This window comes from Micropterus salmoides, unplaced genomic scaffold (assembly GCF_014851395.1).
Source record: "Micropterus salmoides isolate LMB-PRFRI ecotype aquatic unplaced genomic scaffold, ASM1485139v1 Ms_hic_scaffold_19, whole genome shotgun sequence".
In the NCBI taxonomy this organism is placed as follows: domain Eukaryota; kingdom Metazoa; phylum Chordata; class Actinopteri; order Centrarchiformes; family Centrarchidae; genus Micropterus; species Micropterus salmoides.
The window spans coordinates 17,761,298-17,785,512 of NW_024041039.1; the positions used below are offsets into that span (position 1 = coordinate 17,761,298).

At 41.3% G+C, this 24,215-nt stretch overlaps 1 protein-coding gene across 8 annotated transcripts in view; it reads left to right on the top strand.

Moving 5' to 3' along the window:
- Positions 1 to 629: 629 nt before the first annotated feature.
- Positions 630 to 24,215, top strand: part of eml1 (EMAP like 1) — a 58,466-nt gene continuing 34,880 nt past the window's right edge. For 3 of the 8 annotated variants that reach the window (XM_038728943.1, XM_038728944.1, XM_038728945.1), the window contains exon 1: positions 16,060 to 16,664. In XM_038728943.1, coding sequence (XP_038584871.1) covers positions 16,598 to 16,664 — 67 coding nt within the window. In that variant the 5' untranslated portion in view covers positions 16,060 to 16,597. Of the gene's footprint in view, positions 809 to 3,734; positions 3,922 to 16,059; positions 16,665 to 24,215 lie in introns of those variants that run through there. The other 5 variants (XM_038728947.1, XM_038728948.1, XM_038728949.1 and 2 more) reach the window with 4 other exon arrangements.

Below are 24,215 nucleotides of genomic sequence, written 5' to 3' on the forward strand. Positions count from 1 at the left end.
TTTAATCCGTTTATTGCTATTAAATCACAGCAAAATGTTTACTTTGGGTTCATACAGCTGTAGTAATGGCAAGTTGTGTTTATTCACGTTATCGTGTTAAAATCGCCTTCTTGCGTTGTGTGTGAGCACTTGTAGCGAATGTACTCACGCGAGGAAAGCGTCGCGAGGAGAAAATTCGCGTTTGGTCTGAATGCCGCATTAGTCTTGTGACAGATGGCCTTCTCGTGTGTATAACGTTAGGCTGAAAAACGTTGCTTTCTTTTTGTTTATAATTCCATTCCTCAAAAGATTCCTTCCAGGGTGTCCGCGGGGTCTTAAAAAGTCTAAAGGTAATCAATCAATTTGCGAAATTAAGGCCATTAAAAACTATTAAAAGGTATTAATCGCCATTTAACAAGGTATTCAATTTCGAAGATATTTTTTTCAATGTGAAAATCGTGTTTGTCCAAAATTTTGTTTGCTAAAAGTGTAGTTGAACGTATTTATTTATAATGCATAGCCAAAAGACAGGCAGTGCATATAGACTGTGTGATTCATTTCTGTAACGTTAGGCGCAGGCATCTACCGAGCGCCTATTCACTCTTAAACGCTCCAAAAAATAGATCTGTGTGAACCGGAAAATGATTTACGAGTACAACCAACCGTAATCTCCCACCCTGCCGGACCCGCAATGTTAATCGTCCAAAACATAGTCGGAGTGGCGATCAGTAGTAACGGCATTAACCCGGTTGGCCGGTCGCTCTGTGGCCACTTTGAACAGCCCCGTTCCTGAAAACAAGAGCGAGATGTGCTGCCAGCAGCGGAATCGGTAAGACAGAAGACAAGAGGAAAAATTCAAGGAGCGTGTGGGTTTGTCTAACGTTAGCTGGCTATTTAGCTAAATCGGTGCTTTTTTGTTAATGAATAAAGAAACAACCCCAAACTGAAGCAGTAACTAAGTAATTTGCAAAGTAATTTGAATTAATATTATAGCCTACTAGTGGTAAGTTATGATGAAATTATATTGAATATAGTAACATAATGAATATATTAATATCAAACTTTTAGTTTACTATTAAATTAACAATATGCTTTAATTTAATGTTATAATATTATACTAATACAGTCATTTAGACTGGTTCCTCCTCCAGGTTGTGCCTGTGCTACACTGCCCACATCACCTTTGAATTTTGTTGTATTGATCAAGTGGTCGATGAAAGTTATCGCATATCATTGCAGGCAAGCTCACATTATCTAGTTTAAACCAACTTAAACACAAAATTACACCGTGTTTCACATGATTTGCTGTAATATTGTGTACATAAACGTCATAGCTTGTGCAAGACAGATGCTTTTCGCAGGAAATCTGACCAGTCCTTCACATAGAAAACTGTTGGCCCATACAGGCTGTTATCGGCAATTGAGAAAGTTGGTGAATGCCTCAATTTGTAGGTGGCATTACAACCTGATGACATATAGGCAATAAATATGTTATAAATATACTTAAATTCCTTTTAAAACCTCAAAAATGTCCCTTTTAAAGGTGTGTGGCTGATTTAATTGGTTACAGCTCAAAGTGGTGCGGCAGTCTTAAAATATGTTGAAAAAGTCTTGAAAAGGCCTTAAAAAGGTATTGAATTTTACTGCAGGATTCCTGTATATACCCTGTCCTTCATATGTCTCGTCTTTGACATCATCAGAAGGACTTATTTCTCAGACTCACTCAGACAGAGAGAAAGGGGGAGATTTCTGCTTCTACCTCTAACGTTAGTCTACTGTTAAGCTAATATTTAATTACCTTTTACTACCATTTTATGGCTCTTAATTGCTCCTGATTGTTCCTTTTACGGCTATCAGTACTTTATTACTATAATGTTGTTCTCATCACTCTCTTTATTGTGACATAACATGATTGAAAATGAGAGCTTGACCTGCTTTTCCTGGATTTAAAGATAAAAGATAAAGTCATTGTATTTTATCTATAGGCTATCAATCTTCCTGTAATAGATCCATAATTGACTGCTGTAATAAGCCTACTGGATATAGGTAAACACTCCAACTGTCTGTGAACACAGGTTTAACAGTAACCAACTTACTGCAGTGGTCATGAATTTAGAGGCCAGACATCTCCCAATAACCTGTTTTTCTTGTGTGCAAGTAAACATTGCATTGTTTATAGCCAATACAAGAATCCAACTCCTGAAAACTCATATTAAACCACTTTACAATGTAATTAAGCACCATTTTGGACACTGTGGAATATACTACCTCATCTGAAGTAATTGCATGTGATCACTAGTGAGTAAAAACAGTCACAGTGGCAGATGGTCCACTTTCTGTTTGCCAGAGCGAGAGAGGTTGAGATGTCTTTATGGGGTGAAGGTTTAGGCCACGTTTGCAGAAGGGCCTTCAAGCATTTCTGCAAACAAGAGTTGCAAATCAAACATCAAAGCTGGTCCTGGTGTGAAGGCTGGGGTGCTGTGCTAAGTTGGGCATGGGGGTGTCACTGACCAGTCTGGAGGACAGATAACGGAGCACGAAAACCCTCAAACATCCCCTGTGGTCTCTGAAAATTTCTTGATAACCCTGGTACCTGGCCCTAAATCCTAACCTCTCTGACACTGGTGCTGCTGGATAAGTCTACCATCTGACCCCACTCAGTCACATGCTGGACCTTCCCCTCGTGATAATCCTCCTAGTCAAGTGACAAAGGGTCAGCTGAGCAAGCTGAAAAGTAATGAGGGATGAGGGTATGAAAAGGTTGGCGGTGAGCTTAATCAAAGCTGCACAGCGTAAGTGTGTGCTGAGGAACATTTGTTCGCTCAAGTGGGCCAGCAATCTGTACAGCATTATGAAGTGCCTGGCAAGCACTTTTCTTTGTCTCGTCTGTTTTGAAAGGACTTAGAAGGAGAGACAAAGCTGGCTGTGATCTTCGAATCCCCTGCTTTTCCCCTTCGTGGATACTTCTTTATGTTGCCTGTTAACTTCTCCTCTCTCTGCTAAAGTGAGGACTTTCTGTTTTTTGCTTCCCTGCCTGTCCATCTGCGTTTAGTAGAAATTGGCAGCAAATGCATGTAGTCGGGAATGTGGGCTCTGGCTTATTCATAAGAAATAGAACAGACCATTGAGATTAAGTTTAGCTGTCAACATTGCAGTCTTGACTACAGAGTCACTTGACCCTGGAAATTTCTTGGTATCCAGGCCACTTGAGGAACTGGAGACAACAAAGGATTTCTCCTGATGTGATAGCTACTGTTCAACAAGACACAAGCGCCCCCCACAGGAAACAAAAGCTACTACTGCCCAAACAAATACTGAGCTTTTCTGGAATTATGCCAGGTTTTGGCCAACCTGTCTGTCAAGGGGTAAGAACTTTACTGGTAGTTTTTGTGTTTTCTGTAGGCTCAAGGGATAAGGAGAAAAGTATACTAGAAAAGGTGGTTCTGAAAATGTTGATGGGTGAGTTTGTGAGGAGAAAGCTTTGCCTCCTTGTTTAGTTGCAGGCGATGTGGAATGAAAACTGTTTTCTTTCTTTTCTTTTCTTTAATTGTGAGATATGTGAGAAGTCCATGAAATCATATCTAAAAAGGCCTGCCATATCTAAGGGAAAGAGTATCCCAGGGGAGGACTGTTTGTTACAAATTTAGTGTCCAATAGCACAGTGTGTAGATGTTTGATTGGCACATCCACTGGCCACTGGTCAGATTGTTAAGAGAGGGAGAGAGAGGGGTGAGGACAAGGGGATAGAAAGTAAGAAAGCTAAACAGAGAGAGAGTCTGAGACCCTAGAGCCTAAAACAGTGAGTTTGACCAGAGATACTGTAGCAAAAGGGTACAGATTCAGAAGAAGCAACAGGCTTCAGAAACTCTGCTGACAAGAGAAGACACTGTCCTGACCCTCTTCTCTCTCTGGCCATGTCTGACTGTGAGGGGCTACCCACGGGTAAGAAAAAGAAATAGAGAGCATATCTGTATCGTCCTGTGCATACGTGCATGCATCTGTGTTCAAGAGAGATATATGAGGCGTGTCTCTGTGCATACACGCTTGTAAATTGTTTGGATTTGTGTGTCTGCATATGTGTGTTTTCTGTGTATGTCTGAGGGAGGGGGTCTTTCTTGGCCCTTCCTGTTTTAGTCTAAGCCCTCCACTGGGACAGCTCACCCAGCAAGTATTCAGCTGCAAAGAGGAGCTGGTTCAGTTTGGGCCCTTATATGGCAACCTGAGAGGATTCCGTTCTGGTTCCATCAAAATAATGCAGGATGACCCCACAGAAGTTTCAGTTCAGAGATATGTAGAGAAGCAAGTAGAGGAGAGAGGTTGGATGGAGGTAGTTATTTGGCAGTCTCCCTCAGTGTTCCTGCGAGAAAGATTTGTGGATACAACACTGCTGCATGTGACCTGACTGTTCCACGGTTGTTGGAGACAAATGGTACAAATATGTGTTGTGTGTGTGTGTGTCGGTTAAGCATTTAGTGAAGGGTAATTTCCCGCAAGTGCAGCCAAGCTGAGAGAGGAGCTGAAGCTCTTACTACCACAAGGCCAGACAGACTAACAGAAACAATCAGTTATAAATAGAAATCTTCCCCTTGTCTTGTTCTTTCACTCTCGCACTCACTCACGCAGTCACATTTCAGTCTCTTACCCTTTTCCTCTATCTCATCTCGCCCTGTCCTTTTATCTCCTCTTTTTCCTGTTTCCTTCCCCCTCCGTCCATGCATGGTTCCCTCCTCAGTTTAATTAAACGTGACTCAGCAGTATGAGAACTCTTTAATGTTGTCAATTATAGAACCCAGCTTTGACAACAACTGCCAAGATTGTGGTTATTGTATTTGATGGGCCGCTGACCATCCGCTGAACACACCTCCATTATCTATCACATCATACTCTAATGGATTTGCCAGGAAATTACATCAAAGCTAAATCCCTGTGATGTACTTACTGGCACAGAAACTTAAACCTAACCTCATTGCTACTCCCTTTTTTGTGTCCTCCTGTTGATTCCACAAATTGATAAACTGTAAAAAATAAATAAATGGTTGATAGAGGGTCAGAGAACATTATATGTTCAGTTTCAGTAAACTGGTGCCTTGAAGCAAAACACAAAGCACATTTATTCCCAAATTGTTTCAGTCTTCCTGCCTATAAAGATTGCACATTGCATTTAAATGATTGACCGTATAAAATTTAAAAAAGTATAAAATATGTGACAGTGATTCAGCATGCAGGGACCCTGAAACTGAAGCAGGTAGCCTATAGAATTCAGCCATTTTTATCATTTACACCTTTGCTTTTCCTATTAAAATATTTAAAATGTCTTAAGTTTAAATGGTCTATTGTTAAATGTAAATGCTCCGTATTTGTATAGCGCCTTTCTAGTCTTTTCGACCACTCATAGTGCTTTTACACTACATCTGCATTCACCAGTCAAACACATTCATACACTGAGCCTAAGTGCTCAAACAGAAACTAACATTCACACACATTCATACACAGCGTGGATTTCAGGATTGATGGAAGATTTAACAATGCAGTGACAGGATATAGTCAAGTGCTAATAGACAAAGTTGGATTTTAGTATTATTTTAGTATATAGAGTGAGGTTTCTTTATTTTAATACACAAACACAGACACAGGACAAATAAAAATACTGGCAAATGTCCTGCAGGTGGCAGTATAGGCTTATTTTATGAATTGTGGTATTGATAATGGAGTGAAGGAAAAGCACAGAGTCATGAAAAATGTTAAGTTAATCAGGAATAAAGATGAGGCACAGAAGTGGAGAAAATAAGATATAACAAAAGTGAAAACGGAAGTCAATCAAATGGAAGTGGAGCAAGGAAGATAGGGGGTGTAGTGTAAAGAGGGAGACAGGGAGGAGTTCAGAGGATGAAGGGACGAGGAGTGAGGCGGTGGCTGTCTCCAAGGAGATCAGTTTGGTGAAAAATGAAAAGCAATGCTGGCCGCTGTGTGTCATGTAACTGAGACTTAAGGAGACATCAATGGGAGCTGACAAGTCTTACGTGACCACCGCCCTCAATAAAAATACTATACGTGTGTGTGTGTGTGTGTGTGTGTGTGTGTGTGTGTGTGTGTGTGTGTGTGTGTGTGTGTGTGTGTGTGTGTGTGTGTGTGTGTGTGTGTGTGAGCCAACTATACTTCTAGGGTCTGACAGCTTTGTAGGGACGAAAATGCTTGAACCCACAAGTTTAAAGTGCTGTTTGAAGGTTTTGGGGTAAGGGGCGAGGGAATGCATTATGTCAGTGACAGGTCCCCTTGAAAATGGTGTCATAACAATGTGTGTGTTTTTGTGTGTGGGCATGCTACAATGTGTGTCTTAACAAATGTAGGTGAGAGATGAAGACGGCATCATGTCCTGCTGACGTCAGGCCTCCATCTGTGCCCTGAATATGAGGACAAGTAGCTTTGCTGATCTTAAACCTATTCCTTACCTTAACAAACTGGCTGAAAATGGGTCATTTGTCACACAGGTTTGAGCACAGTCACCTGCAGTCACCAACATATGCATTAGAGTTTACTCTGCTGCAGCAGATGCCAGATTTCCTCAGCAGAGTTTATTTTAGGCTGCATCGATTGGAGGACTGAGTTGCTCTGACTTTGAAAGGAACAGAAGGGGAGAGACCGGCAAAGTGCATGAAGAAACGTTACTTGATGCAGTTGGGGTAAAGCAAAACAATGACATGAAAAGAAAAGAATAGACATTCAAGAATTTATAGTTTACGGCTGTGGGAGCTGGTGCATGAAAAGCTGGTGTGGATTAACACTGTGCGCTGCAGGTTTATGCATTTTCACCTTTAGTCATATCAGTTTTTTTGCGCTTTCACAGTATGTCTCTATATACTCTGCTCTACTAGAGTACAGCAGAGTTCTTGGTTATTCAGGAAATGGGGGAAGGGTGTACATGGATGTTTCAGTGGCCAAGTCAGATGTGATTAATGTTGTCATCGCTTGAGAGAACACAGCCTTGCACACTCTCGGATGCACGGTGCGTGTGTCCATGCTACACACCATAGTGTCTTTGGACTTTCATCAATGAGGTGGATTTATATAGCCATCCTTTAGATAAATGGATCATTTTCACAGCAGTAGAGGATTGACAAATTACAACGTCTCCTACTAACCTGCAAGGTGGCTCAGTCGCATTTGTAGATTTCCATTGATTGCAGTCCACTAAATTGTCAAAGTTCTGTGTCCAAGTTATGCCTCATTAACATATAGATTAGATTTAGAGAAGACAGTGTTTATAACCCTTCTCCCCCACATATATGGCATCATTAGTGTAAAGGCGAGGAGGTCAGGCAGGGAGGAATGTGGCCGGAAGAGCTATCAAAGGTTGACACAGAAGCGATGAAGGCTCAAGTAATACTTCACAATTGGTATGGTGTCATGATGTTATGAATATCAAGCTTTACAGGCACATTCTCCATGTCTCTCCAGTGTTTTTCTTGCCTACCTGCCTATTTGCTCATGTTGGTCCTCTCAAAGTGTAGCATGTGTTCTCACTGAAAATCTAATCCTGCTCTGCACATATACAGTACCTGTTGTATGTCTGCCCACCAGCCTGAAAGAAGGAGCCCTTTTGTTTCCTTATTAAAGGATTTCTTTTGGGAGATTTTATCCAAATCGAGGGTCTGAGGAAAGAGGGTGTTGTATGCTGCGCCTTAAAGCACTTTTAAGGCAAATGCATGGTTTGTGATTTTGGGGCCGTTTAATAAAAATTACTTGACTTGACTCTTGACAGAGACTCAGTGAGGGGCCTACTATGCAACTGCAAGAGACAGAAGTGTTAGTTGTTTGTCACAGTTATTTTCAGTAAAGAGTGAATCTCCTACCTCTGAACAGCACATTGTGAAGATAAAGTGTGTGTGTGTGTGTGTGTGTGTGTGTGTGTGTGTGTGTGTGTGCGTGTGTGAGAGAGAGTTGGGAATACTCTTAAAATTAGGTCACATATTGTATACAAAACACTGGGGATGATGTTAAGTTTACATTTTGACCTTTTAAGGACCTTTCTACATTTGGAAGATGAATACCATTGAATTTGTCTGATACTCAGTTTCCAGTAAAGATTTTTATTTACTTTTAAATGGTAACTCAATCGTACTTTATTTCGACTGTTAAATGCTACTTTCAGTAATGATTAGTACAATTGACACTAATTACATCTTTAATTCAGTTCAACTTGGGTAGACTATTATCACACCATCAGTTGAATTTTAAACTTAAAGGAATAACTCAACATTTTGGGTAATTTGCTTTATCTGCTTTCTTACCAAAAGTTAAATGAGAAGATAGCTACCTCTTATCTGTTCATTAAATATGAAGCTGAAGCCAGGAGATGGTAATCTTAACTTTGCATAAAGACTTAAAGTAGGGAAGCATAGCTAGCCTGAGTCTGTCCAAAGATTTTTTTAATCAGTCCCAGGCTATTTCTTTGACAGGCACAGTACCTTTCCAGAGTCTTGTCATCTTCGTGAGTTCAAGAAACCAGCAGAGGATCCAGGAAGGTACTGATCCCAGTCAAGAAATTGTCGGTAAAACAACAACTTGTTGTTTCCACACCTTGGTTTTTGCACACAGTAAACAAGAGATATTATGTGTTGATAAATGACTGAAAATTTAGAGGTGCAGTGAGCATAGCCAGACCAGCTGTTTCCCCGTGCTTTCAGTCTTTATGCTAAGCTAAGCTAACTGTCTCCTGGATGTAGCTTCATATTTACTATACAGACATGCGAGTGGTATCAATCTTCTCATTTGACTCTCAGCAAGAAAGCAAATAAGTGTATTTCCCAAAAACGCTGGAATTCCATTAGTACATTTGATAATTAGGAGTTAGAGAAAGCAATGCAGTGATTGATATTGTTGCTAAGTGGCTGTTACACAGGCCTCCTGTAGGTAGCCTACCAATGACAGCTAGTCAGTTAATGGCAGGTATCAACACTGGAGCAAAGTACAGCTTCAGAATCCATAGTTGAGATTGACAGGTGTAATTTGTGTCCACAAATTATGAAACTCTGTGTGGCATAAAACAAAGACTTATTGTTTGTATGTTGTTTGGGTGTGGCTCAAAATGCTGACTCACTTCTTGGTTTTACAGCAACAAAATGTAATGCTGATTGTAAAACGGAAAGTCAGATGATATTAAGCTTAGTTTTTACATTGGCAAACTATGTTATCTTTGATTGACAGGGTTATAGAGAGCCTAAGCCCCTCCTCTTCCGGTGGACCACCATGGAACCTCATTTCGGAAAAAATATGTAGGCGTACATAGTCAATTGCAGAAGACAAATAATGTTTTTATCCCATTTGAATTGTCCCAGAATTACACATATGTTTGTCAATTTAAAAGGAACTTTTGCAATCATTGCAGTTTGTCATGAAACTGTCGGAATATAAGACTGTAAAAACACGTTATTAGAAAGACCACAAAGCAAAAAGTTGCATAAGTGACGCATAACTGTTTCTCTCAATGACTGAGGCTAACGTTACAGAACTTACATGTGTAGATGATGTGATGAAAGAACCAAGAGTCATTGGACTGAACACATCAGGTGAGATAAATTCGTGTGTAGAACATAGCTAAGTTACCTAGCTAGCAGCAAGCAAGCAAGGAACGTTAGCTAGCATTACAGCTTTAACATATTGATGAAGTATATTATGCAAGACGAGAGATGTAGCTCATTGAGCGGTTTCACTCAGAATTAAAATTTATGACAGATTGACTTTCTTGATAGACAAAATTACCTTTTGAATTGACAAACCTCATATGTGTAATTCAGGGCACAATTCAAATGGGATCAAAAAATTTGTTGCCTCTTGCCATTGACTAACATATATATTTTTTACAGAACAAGGTACCACGGGGTGGAAGCAGAAGGGACTTTGGCTCTGTACCCTATATATACCAACACATAGAAAATATGAGCTGGAGTAGGACATGTAACGCTGCTCCACAGCCTCAGGATTAGGAGCTATTTACAGCCCAAAAGTAGATTCTCCTCTTCTACACTCACATGCCTTTGCTGTCTCTCTCCCATAAAGTCTGTCTTGACACGGCATCGACTGAGACTTAACAGGGGATAGGAATTCTGTCTGCTTAAGGCCCAGCCACCAAACACTTTCACTATCATTCACCTTGAATCCAACAAGCATAGTCTTGTTTATCTTACAATGACTGTAACGGCAGCTCCACATCAGGGCCTGTATTTACAGATGTATTTGAAACATTTAAGTGCTGATCAAGCATTAATCAGATCCATTTTACCAATATAATTCTGTTATTTAAACGATGAAAATTTCTGTTAAAATCCTTAAAATGCATTATCGCACCACAGTGCAACATGAAAAACACATTCCCACAACTCCCTCTTTCTCTAAAACTCTTAAATGTCAGTAAATGTGGTTCTTTGTTGATATTATAGAGTCTGGTAGGGGATTTCTATGCATAATGCTATTAGAGAGCATGACCAAAAGACTGCACTAAAAACACAAGTGGTGACCCAGTTTCCCTGAATCATAACATTATTCTTTGGCATTGCTGCTGCTCCATCCTGTAGTCTTGTTTTACTGCATTGATACCTCAAAATTGAGTTAGATTCAATATTCAGCCTTAGCAGTAGTGTTTGGTGCAAATGTGAGGTCACAGTTGTAACCTACAGAAGTACCTGCAAACCTAATGACATTCATATAACCCTCAGCTCATGGCTGTGCAGTGCCACATGTGAGCATGCTAACACTCTTATCTAAGATGGTACATTAAAGCTGCAAAACATCAGCAAGTTAGCATAAAAATTGTGAGCTTGTTAGCATGCTATGGCTAGCATTTAACTGGCCCTATAGCTTCATAGAACCTCTGATATAGTTTATGTTTAGCCTTGTACAGTAATAATGTAATTAGGTTAGGCAGGTAAGAATGTAGATGAAAAACGTATGGGGTAAGTCAAAAATCATATGTCATGTTGTGAGCTTGAATCCAACATCTGTGTTGCTATGAGAATTGTATTCTGCCTGATTCTCTGAGGCAGAGCTGTGAACAAAACCTTATCACTCTGTTGGATTTTCCCCATTGAAAGTAGGTCACATTTCCTCCACATAATTCATGATGACAAAAACTTTCAACAGCTCTTCTTTATGGATTCTGATTGAACTTGCAGGGTTAAACTAAAGTATTTGTTTCTCTTACACACTTGTTTTTCTCCTATTGTTGGAATAGATCACTGACACGTTGTACATAGGCAGTCTCTTTACTTTAGATTTGTGGAGCTAATAATGTCTGATGTAAGGGGAGCAGAGGTCATAATTCAGTGTCATAAAATGTGTTTTAATCTGGACTCTGATAAGCATGTTTTAGAAATGGTTATTTTCCCCAGCAGGTGGGGAATTATATCACTCAGCTGATTTACTCTCCCCTTACACATTCAATCTGTCTCTACCTGTTTCTATCTGTGCGCTTCTGTCCAGATAGTTATTTGAAAGAGTGAAGCTGTCACAGACAGTATTACATCCTCTGCTGGTCTGGCCTCTTCTCACCATCTGTGTATCAAAAGTACAGCTGCTGTTATCAAATGTCACACTGTCATTCCTTGAAATGATCTTGGTTTTATTGACAAAAGCCTCAGATATGAAAAGATAGAATATTAATGTTCCTAGTAGGAAAAGTTGGCCATTTTAGCATCAAGGAAACATCCAGTAGATTAGAAAAAAAAATGTAGGAAGTAGGCAGGTTTGCTTGTTCTGTGTCAGTCAACAGCCTTGCTAGTGGCTCTGCGAGGCATAGCCAAAGTGCTGCTTTGAGCTAAATGCTAACATCAACATGCTAAAATCCTAAAAATGACAATGGTAACATGTCGATGTTTAGCAAGTAACATGTTTACTATTTTCACCATCTTAGTTAGCGTGTTAGCATGCTACCTTTTGCTAATTGCCACTAAACCTTCTTTTAGTCTATGCATACAGCTGAGACTGATGTGAATGTCATTAGTTTGGCAGGTGTTTCAAAAAGTTCTGGACAAATTGAAATTTTGATGAGTAGGTATGAATGTCTACCCCAAATTTCATGACAATCCTTCCAATTATTGTTGAGACATTTCTCTCAAAACTACAAATGTCAACCTGCAGGTAGTGCAAGAGTTTTACGAAAATTACGAAAATCATTAGAATTCATGGGAACTATGAGTGTCTGTACAAAATTTCATGGCAACCCATCTAATAGTTGTTGAAACAAATTGTCAACCTCAGCGATATCGCTACGTTTACAAAAATATTATCTTGGGCCTGAAACTAAGATCAGTCCTGCAGTCTTTCACTTTAGTACTGTAAGTATGAGTTGGTATAATGACCAGACTGTGAATGTTATCACCACTGGGGAAATAAATGAATAACACTTGTTTCATGGTGAGGATATTCTGCTCACTCTTTACTGTGGCTTATATTGTGTGACCTTTGCTACCTGCACCCACATTTACATTTTATATTTTACACATTCACCTCTACGTTACGCACTTAAATGAAAAATAAATGTTACGTTTGATTTACCTGGGATGCATTTCTTTATGATATATCTTGTTGTTGTTTTTTATTTTTCATTTTATTGCCTCATATACAGAGATCATAGAAGACACCTGTGTGAAACATTGGTAAATCTGGCAACTCTCCCAGTGTCACTAGTGTACTGTAATGTTTAACTAGTTGGAGCAAACCTTCACACAACTGCCTGAACATTAGAGATAACGAGGTGTATACAATCTTTAGTTGTCCAGCTTGACTGACTGTAAAAAAAAAGAAGAAGAAAAAAAAAAGGCTTTGTTTGAAATTCAGTGTTTATATGAATCATGAAGACCCCAGGTTGGATTAATTCATGGTGTAAAGGACAAAACAGCCCAATAATCAGGACAGGCACACAGATGGTGGCTGGATCATAGAGAGGATTGACCTTGTTTCCTGATCAGCTCTGGATTTGACTGCGTATAATCCTGGCCCACTGACAGACTGACTGATCATCTGTGGATAAAACCATTGTCAGCAGTTTCTTTTTGCCCTTTGGAAGAAAAAAATAAGAAATGAACAACTCAGCTCAGTTTGAATATGACCTCCTGAGAACCAAAGTTGTAAAAACAGAGTCAGCATGCACTCGAATCCCGCAGGCTGTACAAAAACATCTTTCCCTGAGATAACTTGTGTTATGATTTGGCACTATATAAATTTTAAAAAATGAATTTAAGATCTCTTTTGTGTCTGCATGATTACCTTTTCAACTTAACCTGTCTTATCTCTTGAGTTTCCCATTAATGTCCCCAGAAGTTGCTTTAAATTTATAAAAAAGCATTCATTCTAGTGGTGACAGATGCTTGGTCATGCAACAAATTTGTAAAAATGGGGCCAGTGGTAAAGTTTAAGAGGTTAATGGTGAATGTCCAGCACTCACTCTCTTTTAGCTCTTGCAAATTGCAATTTGTGGGCTGCACACATTCACTATTTGTTAGTAGAAGCCAGATATCCTCACACTCTGCACAGCACTATACTGTTTATAGTGTGTGTGTGTGTGTGTGTGTGTGTGTGTGTGTGTGTGTGTGTGTGTGAGAGAGAGAGAGAAAGAGAGTGTGCACCCTCTGGATGGGTGGTGGGAGGAACAATAGGGAAGTGTGGAGAAAGGAGGGGTGCAGCGGCAGCAGTTCCACCACCTGCCACCCGCTGGGCTGTAGGTGGGGTTTAGGGACCCACGGGGGAGATTTTGGAGGGAATATACCCCAGTTTTAGTTGCCTGTTCTCACGTGAGCATATGCACAGAGTGACAGATACACGAAAACCAGCCCTATCCCTAATCTAGATCCCAAATCTGCCCCAGAATGAGATTTGCAATAATCTGAACCCCTTCAGACAAAACACCGGCGTAACTCGCAGCCTTCAGAGCAAGAACACAAAGCATGTTTACAGTGTGTGTTGCTTGTTGGTCTGGGCGAGGAGCTGCATGAAATTCCTTTCTGAATCAAAACACTGGATGTCATGGCCTTTGTGGTGGTTAAAAAATGTCTGAAATGCGATTGTGTATCTAAATAAATGCAAATGCCATGGTGCATTTTTCCACATTCTAGTTGTAGGTCAGAATATAAACTGTAGTTGCTGACAAAGAGTGTAAAGGTCAGCACTTGTTTTACGGGTGTTTTGAAATGTCATATCCTTGTGATTTTACACCACAACTACTGCAGTGTGCAAATGTAACATCGGTCTACAAAGAGCACCTTGTTTTCCCATATAGAGCTTGATAGAGAGCAGTGTTTTCCCAAGGGAGAGAATAACAGGGCTGCTGCTCTGAGGTCAACAACACGGATGCCTTGAACCACAAACTGATCAACCGTTAAAAGGTGCTTCACTGCATCCCTTTCATCCTCCTGTTATAGGTCAAATATAGCCAGGCCACCTTTAAACGAGAAAGGATCCTGTGATATTACGCAAGATACCTGCGCAAAAAGAGCTTCACGCTGACAGATAGTATCACATCTGCTGGGCTACTTTAAAAACAGTGAGAGAAACAAATGTATCCTTTCATGGTCTCTCCCACTGCTGGTCTTCAGAGCATCCCTGCCTTTGTGCGATTTTGTCGGCTCGGTCTTGTGATCTAGCAAGAAAGGGGGGAATGTTTCAGACATGAATATATAGGCCACAGGCTCTCTCATCTTTAGGCGTATTACTTTTCCCTGCAAGCTTGAATTATAAATAATGCAAAGGGCCCCCCCTTACCCGCACACACAAAACCCCCGGTTAGAATTAACAAGCACACAGTTTTTTTAGGGTATCCCCCATTTTCTCTCGCTAAACTCCCACATGGCTCACTTTTTTAATTTGGCCCTTCTCTCTGTACCCCACAAATCTCCTCAAGCACTCTCTCTTCCTTTTCCTCCTCCATCCCCTCCCCCTCTATCCCATTTTCTTCTCTCTTTTTTCCTCAATCCCCCAGTCTCACTTTTTATTCTCTCCCCCTCTTGTCCTTGTTTTAAGCATCTCTCGGTCTCTGTGCAGTCTGCAGAGTGGCAGATAAGACAGACAGAGGACAGAATGATAATCATGTTTAGCCACCACAGAGATCCCCTGGCAATGTTTGGTTTGAATGTTTGGCTTTGAGAAAGATGTCACGTTGGTTTGTTATGGCGTGTCCCCATGTGACTCCATACCGTTACAGTATGCATACAGCACGTGTGACTCTATGTCTTTGTGTATATGTTTGGAAGAGCAGTAAAATAATGTAGTAATTGTAGTAACTGCTATATATTGACTGAGTTGTCAATAAATGTTTACCTCTTTTCTCCTCCTCCTTTCCTCTCCTACACTAACTTGTCCTATCTCCCCCTTTCTCCCTTCCTTTCCTCTCTATTCTGTCCTCTCCTCCACCCCTCTCCTCTTCTCCTCCTCTCCTCTTTTGTCTTCTCCCCACATTTCCTCATCACGTACCTCGTACTCTCCCCTCTCCTCTGCTCTGACCTCCTCTTTCCTCTCATCTACTCCCTTCCTCTCTCCTCTCACCTTTTTTTGTGCTCTCTTTGTGCACCTCCCCTTTACTCTCCCAGCCAAATTTCTCCTCTCCCTTCCTCACATCTTCTGTCCTCTCCTCGCTTCCTCTTTTGTCCTCTTCTACCCTACCTTGTCATCCCCTCTCCTCTTTTATCCTCCCATCTCTTCTCTCCTCTTACTACTCCTCCTCTCCTTTCCTCTTCTATTCTATCCTCTCATTGTCCTGGCCCATTCCCTCCTTTTCTCCTCCTTTCTTCTCTCCTCGTGCAACTTTCTTCTCCTCTATTCTCCTAACCTACCTTTTCCTCTCCTCTCCTCTCCTCTCCTCTCCTCTTTTCTCCTCTCCTTTCCCTCCTCTCCTATTTTCTTCTGCTTTCCTCTGTACTCCTTTTTGCTCACCTGTTTTGTTTGTCCTACTCTCCTCTTTTATCCCCTCCTCTCACACCAAACGAGAGGAGGAGGATCTATCCAGCAGGCCCAGCCCCCTGTGCTCTGACTCGTCCACACTGTGTGACAGGGGAAGGCTGGGCTGTCCCGGGCGTTAAACACTCACACATACACACACAGTAACTGCCTGTGCCAGAGTCTGTCTGCGCTCTCAGCTCAAGCCCTCTTAAAGCTGTTTTTCTGCAGGAGATCAGCGAGAGCTAACGACACACAGCTGGCTCTGCCGAAGACAGAAGGACAAGAGGGGAATTGAGGACCAGTAGGGAGGAGAGGACGAGCACAGGGGGGGGAAAGAAACCACCAGCAGCCTCTTAACTTCTGTCTCTGTGGTGCAGTCATTCTTCAGCAGCGAGTGTTTTCTGCTGTATTTCAGGACTTTTTTTGTGAGGGGGGGTGGAAAATAAGAGGAAAAGAAGAGGGGTTAGAGTTCACATGACATAATCGGAGTGAATGGGTTACCATGGTGACTCACCCAGGGAGCCTGACCCGTGCAGAGTGAATGGAGAGAGCGCCTTGGACACCAAGTGAACGATAAACTAACGGAGGGGGGTTACCAGAGAGAGAGAGAGGAAGAAAGAGAGAGAGAGAGGGGGGACGGCAAAGGAGCGGTGGATAACAGAGGGAGCACAGAGAAGCGGAGCAGAGGTTGAGAATGGAGGACGGGTTTTCCAGCTACAGCAGCTTGTATGACACCTCATCACTGCTACAGTTCTGCAACGGTAAAACTAACTAATCCTCTCCTCTCTCTTCCTCCCCCATCCCCTCTGTTCCCCCGGCTACATGTTATTTCTCTGGACTTGACATGTCACCAGCTGACTGGCTAAACTTGACGCCAAGTAGAGATATGTGTGTGTGTGTGTGTGTGTGTTGCAGACTAGAGCAATTTCAGCTCCAGCTCCTGGGGCTTTAGTGAAAAAGCAGTTCAACCTTTATGTTCTTGTGCGTGACTTTAGCATTTCACTTCATTTTTTGTAAAGCCAGGCAGAGATTTAGTACTAGTTTGTGTAAAACCAGAAAGGAGTTGATTATATATGCACAGAGGGCATTTACAAAATAAAAAACACACAGCAGAATTAAAAGGAAGTCTCTGGAATGATGGCCACAATAACAGTCTATGTGAGCCAGCAGCCATCAAGAGAGCTAATAAACAAAGGAGGGAGGCTGAGGAAGAGTCCTTTGCTCACAGCAGCTGCCCTGATTACTCTGGTTCAGCTTGATGTAATGAGGGGTATGTTATGAATATATTTATCCCCTGTTGGCTGATTGCGATCAGCTTACTGAATGAGACAGAACAGGACTGACAGAACAGGACACTATTGCTCATGTGCTGCACTAATGTAATTTATTTGCTGGCCAAGGGAGAAACCATACTTCAGGCTGCTAATGTTTTGGGTGGGAGAGGGTGACTCAGGGAAGAAGGGAAGCAGCATGACACATCAGTATGACATCAGTTTATGATTTATTTCTAAGAAGCTTGAGTCTCTCTTTTTTTTTTTTTAAAGTAAACTCTTACCTCTTAATATTTAGAAATACCAAAACTACTAAACGTTGCTCAGCCAGGTTGTATAGTGGTGCATATCTAGGTCCAACATGTCAGAAGGATTCTTCTTTTCAATTATGCATTATTTTTGAATGAGGCTCTACAGTATTCTTCTGTTTTTCAGTTTGTTAGTGCCATCACTGCCTCCATACTGACAAACTACAGTCAGTGAGCCCCCTGCACAAAGGGGATTATCCCAAACACAACAACACAAAAACGGTGTCTCTAATAGAGATGACTACTTAGTAGAGGGACTTTAATCCAGGCTGTGATGTTGTTTTAAGCTTCACTGAACAAGCTAAATGAAGATAAAATGTTTATCATGTGGAGGGTGGAACTCTCCCCCAAAACAGCAACCTCTCATCCCGCTCAGTGTGGCATCTCCATTGTTTACATCTAACATTTTTCAGTGAGTACTTAGCAGTTGCAGTGACCGTGTGGTGGTTAGCCAGTGCAAGCTATCATTGATGAAGCGCAGAGTAACCTAGTAATTGCCATTGGTGGATAATGTAAATATCAATAATATTTACTGCGCTGTGTAAGCACTGGCACTCGATGGGATGAAGGACTACTTCTGTCTAACAGAGCATATCATATATGTGGAATTAGAGGTTCCCCCCCACCGTGGATACTGGGTACCTCACTACTTTCATGAATCACTGATGAAGTAAATCCAGTTAAAAGCTTTTATCCCTTATGGATTTCCCTCATTAAATTAGTATTCACAAAGGGGGGGATTCAGACAAAGAGAAACAGATCAGTTAGAGAAGCTTATAGTTGTGATAGAGATCATGCATGATGTCTATTATCTTTTATATATTCAGTGTAGAAGAGAGATGTGATAACTATTTTACTGCACCTGGACGGCTTCCCTTGGTGCATCAAGTCCGTAAATTTCTAAGTAAAGATGGTGCACTTGCTTCATTTTTCATGATATGCAGTGTAAGGTCACTTGTAACAAGGAAACAGGAGTAAGTAACAGAGGCGAGGCTGAATCCAGTTCATGGTTTGCGTGTTAGAAAACAGAGCCACCAACCCGTACAACATAATAAGTGCTGATTTCTGAGAAAACAAAGTAACTTTGGGAAAGAGAGGAGAAGTGGGTATGCAACTTTTCTACTCAATGTGTGATGAGCAACGTGCTGACTGCACCAAGATAGCAGCTGAGGTGAGTCAGTTGGATTGACCTGAAAAACAGGTGTAGCAGTTGTTGTACCAGAATAGCTCTGTGACTTCCTCTAAGGAAACGAGTGATCTTTTAAAAAATCTCACAAATTACAGTGTAGTGTACAGGTACGGCGTTTCAGTACGGCATTATATACGTGTCGCCCTTGAAGTTCAGTGGTTTGGTGAGAGAAGTTTAGGGTCATAGAGAAACTGTAAATTCTTCTTCGAATTTGGACTTGATTTCTATACCCAAAGATCAGGAGAATCCAAACTACACATTGTCCACTCAGTCTACATTTAGTTAACTTGTGTTTACACACTACTATATCTCTGTTTTTTAAGATTCCCCCTTGTACTTCTTGCTATGTCATGACCAGCAACCAAAGGGAGAGCCTGTGAGTTGTTTGCCACTGCGAGGTTGTTGTTGTAATCTTTCACAATGTCATGTTTCCCCTCTGAGAGAAAGCAGATGAAATAAGACATGCTGCTTGGGGGCTGTTGCCAGGGATTTTCCAACCTCCAACCCCCTTCTTTCTCTCTTTTCTTCACACACACAAACTTAACATACACTTAACTTTACGGCAATGGCGCAGCGCCTTGTTCGTTGTTCCTACAGACTGCTTAATTGGGTGAGCCTTAGTTAAGATGTGCATGAGTTTAGGTAAGTGCATGCAAGCTGCAGCAGATGTGTGTGTACGTAGGCAGTGTGTTCAAATATCTGTAAAACCAGTGTGTATGCGTAGGGCCTGCAGGCCAAAGTGATATCATACTGCCCCACTGCTGCCGTCCAGCTGAACCCAGATTACTCAGAGCAAAATGCAATGATGTCATTCGTCTCTTTCTTTCCTTCTCTCTCGGCCCATGTGTTGTGGAGCATCCAACCAGACTAATGTTCAGAGACTAGGTCAGCTAAACGGCAGAAACACGCGCAGGCTGCATGCTTTGTCCTCAGGAAGTCTGGGCTAGCTCAGGCTAACTGAAAATTAGCCCCATTACGCACTCGGACTCACAGACACACACGCAGATTATAGCTGACGAAGGAAACAAATCCTTTAGAGAAGGATCCATGTCCATGTTAGATCCATGAAATCACATTTGGAATCTACTGGTTCAGGAGAACAAGACAGTGTTGATTGAATTAGTCTGTGTTGTGTGCCTGGTAATGAGATTGTTGTTGTCTTGATAGAATTGACCATTTTTTAATATCAGATCAACAGGATTCTTGTTCATTTTAAGAGACAGCAAATGTCCATTTGATGTTATCATCACTTTAAAGGGCCATTCTGGTTGTTTTCCCTACTTTAACACCAACCATTAACCAAAGCCTACCATGACTTTGGAGTTTGATTTCATGTGTTCCTAATTAATTTCCATTAGTTTCTCTGCATTTTGAAAAGGAATTGTTCTGCCCAACAGCAACTGTTTTAATGCTTTAAGTTTACAACATAAAAGAATGCTTTTTTTGACACCCAAATGGCAGATGTTGGACCATCCTTGACCAGTCAGAAGAGCAAAAACACCTTTTTCATTAGCTCCTCATGCGTCAAAAGCTCCTGATGTGTTAATAAGTAAATCTGTTAATAAGTAAATCTGTCTCACTTAACGGCGCTGTTATACTGATGATCACACACTCATGTTCATCTCAAAGCACCTGGACTCTCCATCCAAACAAATCCACTTGCCTTCATTCATTCATGAGATTTGCTCATTTACCTTTTGAGCTAATGATGTCTGCTCAGATTTGGATCAAACATCCCTTTATCTCTGTGCTCCACACTCAATGCTGTACACCCACAGGCACACTGGCACAGCTGTAACCTTACCGGCAGTAGGACATGTACCGTGATGGTACCAGCAAGACAACTGAAGGGGCACGTTGAACAAGGGAAGAGGGATACAAAGAAATTAGGAGCAAAAACGTGTGAGCGCATAATAAAGAATAGGAAGGATTTTTGAATCAGTAGGGGTACAGATGGATGGGACAGACATGCAGGGCGGCGAGGGGACATTAATTTAGACGGTGGCTTGTTTGATGTCTGTTGGAGGTATTTTGATACACAGTAGAGGTGACACGACTCCCACCACGGCTCCTCTCCTTCTTGGCTGTGTATCTATAGGTATCTCCATCCAAACCCTGATTGAGGATGGCACGTGTAGAGGGATTAGGATTAAAGTTCCGCTCACGTTACCAAGCACAGTAGTGGAGGAAGGATGCCTGGGAGGAAGAGACTGAGTGTATGTGGGTAAAGTGTAGGGCTAAAGTTTGACTTTTGTTTGCCTTTAGTTTGGAGGCTACAGTGAAACTTCAGGTCAAATAGTATTAATAGAGGCCTTTATTTTCTTTGATTTATTATAAATTGTGGTCCTGGGAAAGGTAAAAAAAAAAATTGTTTCTTAAAGTGAGAAATCAAAATACTTTGTATTATGCCTCCCAGTTGAGGTTACATCCATATGCACTGACTCTCAGCTTGAAAATAATTTTACCAGAAACAATCTACTCCTCTTCCTCATTTTCTCATTCCTTTCTCTTTTACATTATCTATCAATGCCTTGTAAAATCTGCTGGCAAGCTGACTCCAGTCACATAAAACTGCACAAAAATGTCAATGGAGAGGGAAGTATTAGGAAATGATGTGTCTCTCTACCATTACTCATCTGTAACTGTAACATGTACCAGAGCAGTAGTTTAATAAATATCGACCTGAGTGGGATAACTCATCCACTGCTGCTGATTCATTTAAAGGTAGGCATTGATTTCCTATTGCTGTGTCAGTGAGAGCGCACACCACTCTCTGTTTCTTTTCGTCTCCCTTGGTGTCAGTGGATTTCATGCATTTCTAATAGTCTTCACTCTTTCTGACCTTCACCTTGCTACCGTCTTTCTCAAGCTCTCTCCGCTTTCCCTTCACCCTCATCCCCACGTCAGACTCTCTCACGCTCTTTGTTTGATCTTGTGTGAGTGCCCCAAGTGGAGCTCAGAGTGCGTTTCTCTTTTGTTTTTTTTATCTCCAGACAGTCAGATATTGAGCGCAGGCGTTTTGGGCTTCTGTAGTCACGAGTCACGCTGCCCCCCCCCCCCCTCCCTGCCTCTTATCTCCCTGACTTTTTTCTCCCCTTTCTCCTGATAAGGGGTCGCTTTTCACTTTCTCTTTCATGCTGCAGAATAGAGAGCCATTAGCTGCTAACAGTTACACACAGTGACAGTGTGTGCCCATTAAACCTGTACATTTTACAGCTATATTGAGCGTGTGCAGCAGGCTACAGCAGATACCCTTCATTTCCTATTCTGTGGTGTGTTGACTAAAACAGCCGATTGTGCTGCAGGAGGGTCAAGCGGTGTGTGCGTGTGTGTTTGAGAGCAGTGGTAGCCAGCAGATCTGTGGATACCCTTGCTGCCAGCTGAGAAATTATGCCTCTTAGATAACGAAAGCAGTCTGGCTGGTAGTGCCAGCCATCCATCCTGCTCTCTTCTTGAATCTTCTGCCTTAAATACTTGTAAGCAAGACATTCTATAGATACATACTGCATGTAAAGAGGACAGCGTATCCGTGTAGTTGGCTATTATATATTATTATATATATTATTTCCATAGAAGAGAAAGATTAGGTCACATGCCATGATCATACTGAGCCAGACTCAAATGATACAGTAAAGCAAAGAGCAGCATAGGTTTATGCTAGCATAGGTTCTGCTTTTTAGCAGAAATACAGCCCCGGTAGTGAAGTTTATCACTGATATCTGTCAAGTATCTACATACATACAGATAAACACACATACATTATAATAAATATATAATATGCATCTCTAACTAATGATTATTTTAAGCCAGATATTATTTCCTTAGATGAAAAACAGTCCAATACCCAAATATTCCTTAGAAATGCAGCAGATCTTCACGGATGAGATACTAGAACGAGATAGTTTTCAGCATTTTTACTTGGTGCTGATGTAAAAGATTCTAAAACAACAAACTTACTATTGTTGTTTCCCCTTTTTATGGCAGAATGCAACTTCAACCATTGTTATAAAGCAGAGCTGGGGTAAATTATCAATGTTCTGGCACCAGTATCACAATACTTTATGTTGCAATTTGAGGCACAGGCATTTTGTTCCTTTTCTACAGACATTTGAAAAATGGAAATATTTTGCTATCTGACAATTTGTCAGTTTGTTTGTTTGATCTCAGCTCTCTATTAAACTCAGTCTTTCCCCTCTTCACTTTCACAAATACTTTTGTGTATGGTAACCCTGTTATAAAGTGCATTTTATTCAGAAACAAGGTCAGAGTCAGCTTGCTCATGGAAACAGCCTCTTGGTGAGCCAGCGGGCAGATGCCATTTGTTGTCTGAGTATTTCCCTTCTCCTGTCTCTCTTCTCTCTTGTCTTTTCCTCCACTGACACACATTCGCACAGCCTCATCCCATGACCCACTAAAACAATCAGGCATGTAAAGCCGGAGTGTGTGAGTTCCTGTGCTAAATATATGTAGTGAGTTTGCGTTTGTGTGTGTGCATACCACCATACCATCACAAGGATAGGAGAGGAGACACGCAGGGTCGAGTCCTTGTACAGGATGTCAGGGATGCGTAAAAATACCATAAACGAGCCAGAAACAGACTCGTGTGGGATGCTTCCACTCTGCATGGTAAGACTAAATGTGCTCCACAGAGCGTTGACTTCTACCTGTGGGGGAAGGCAGCTTGTATTAAATCACACAAGTCAGCAGAATCCCAAGGAGATGCTATTATTTTTAGTCTCTGCTTGATGTTCAAAACATCACCAAAGCTATTCTGTCTAGTCAGACACAAGAAAAGACTTAATCATGAATTTTTACATATGAAGACATATGAAGCGTGTTCAGGCGTTCAGATGTGTCTTCAGATTAGTATGTAAATGATTTCCAGCACAGGTCTTTAGTGTGTGTCTGTGTGAACACAGGTATTTGTGTCCACACTCATCCGTTCATATGAATGTCTGTGCATAAATTTCCCTTTTAATAGTAAATCACCAAACCATTTACGATTAATTAAAGATCAATTCAATTACTGTAACAAGGTGAGAGTTGGCTCGATTATATTTATGGTAATTATCTCCATTGTCTCAACTGGGCCTAAAGCCACGGGCCATTGATTTGGTGGCTCCTCCTCCTTAAACCCCTGGCCAGGATTTCATCTGCCTGGTCATAATGTGAAGAGATAATAATTAACCCCTCTGTGTCTGTGGTGCAGCTCCCAGAGGCTGCTCGCCACCGTAATTGTGTGTGTGCATCCCCCCATTGCATGTGTTCAGCCTGACTGTAACAGATGGAGAGGTGCATCCCATTAGATATTCCATTAATAATAGATTCATCAACAACACAGGTGCGGAGATGAGAGGAGATGAGAGGAAATAGGATGGACATGATTATTTTATATTTTTTTTCTCTCTATTGTTCATCACAAACATCAGTGGCAAATGTCACATTTTGCTCTCAGATTTAAAGAGCAAGGTCAACAGTTATGCAGCCAGAAATACATGATATACAAGAACAAGCTATGAATCTCTCTTCTCTCTCGAGTAGAGA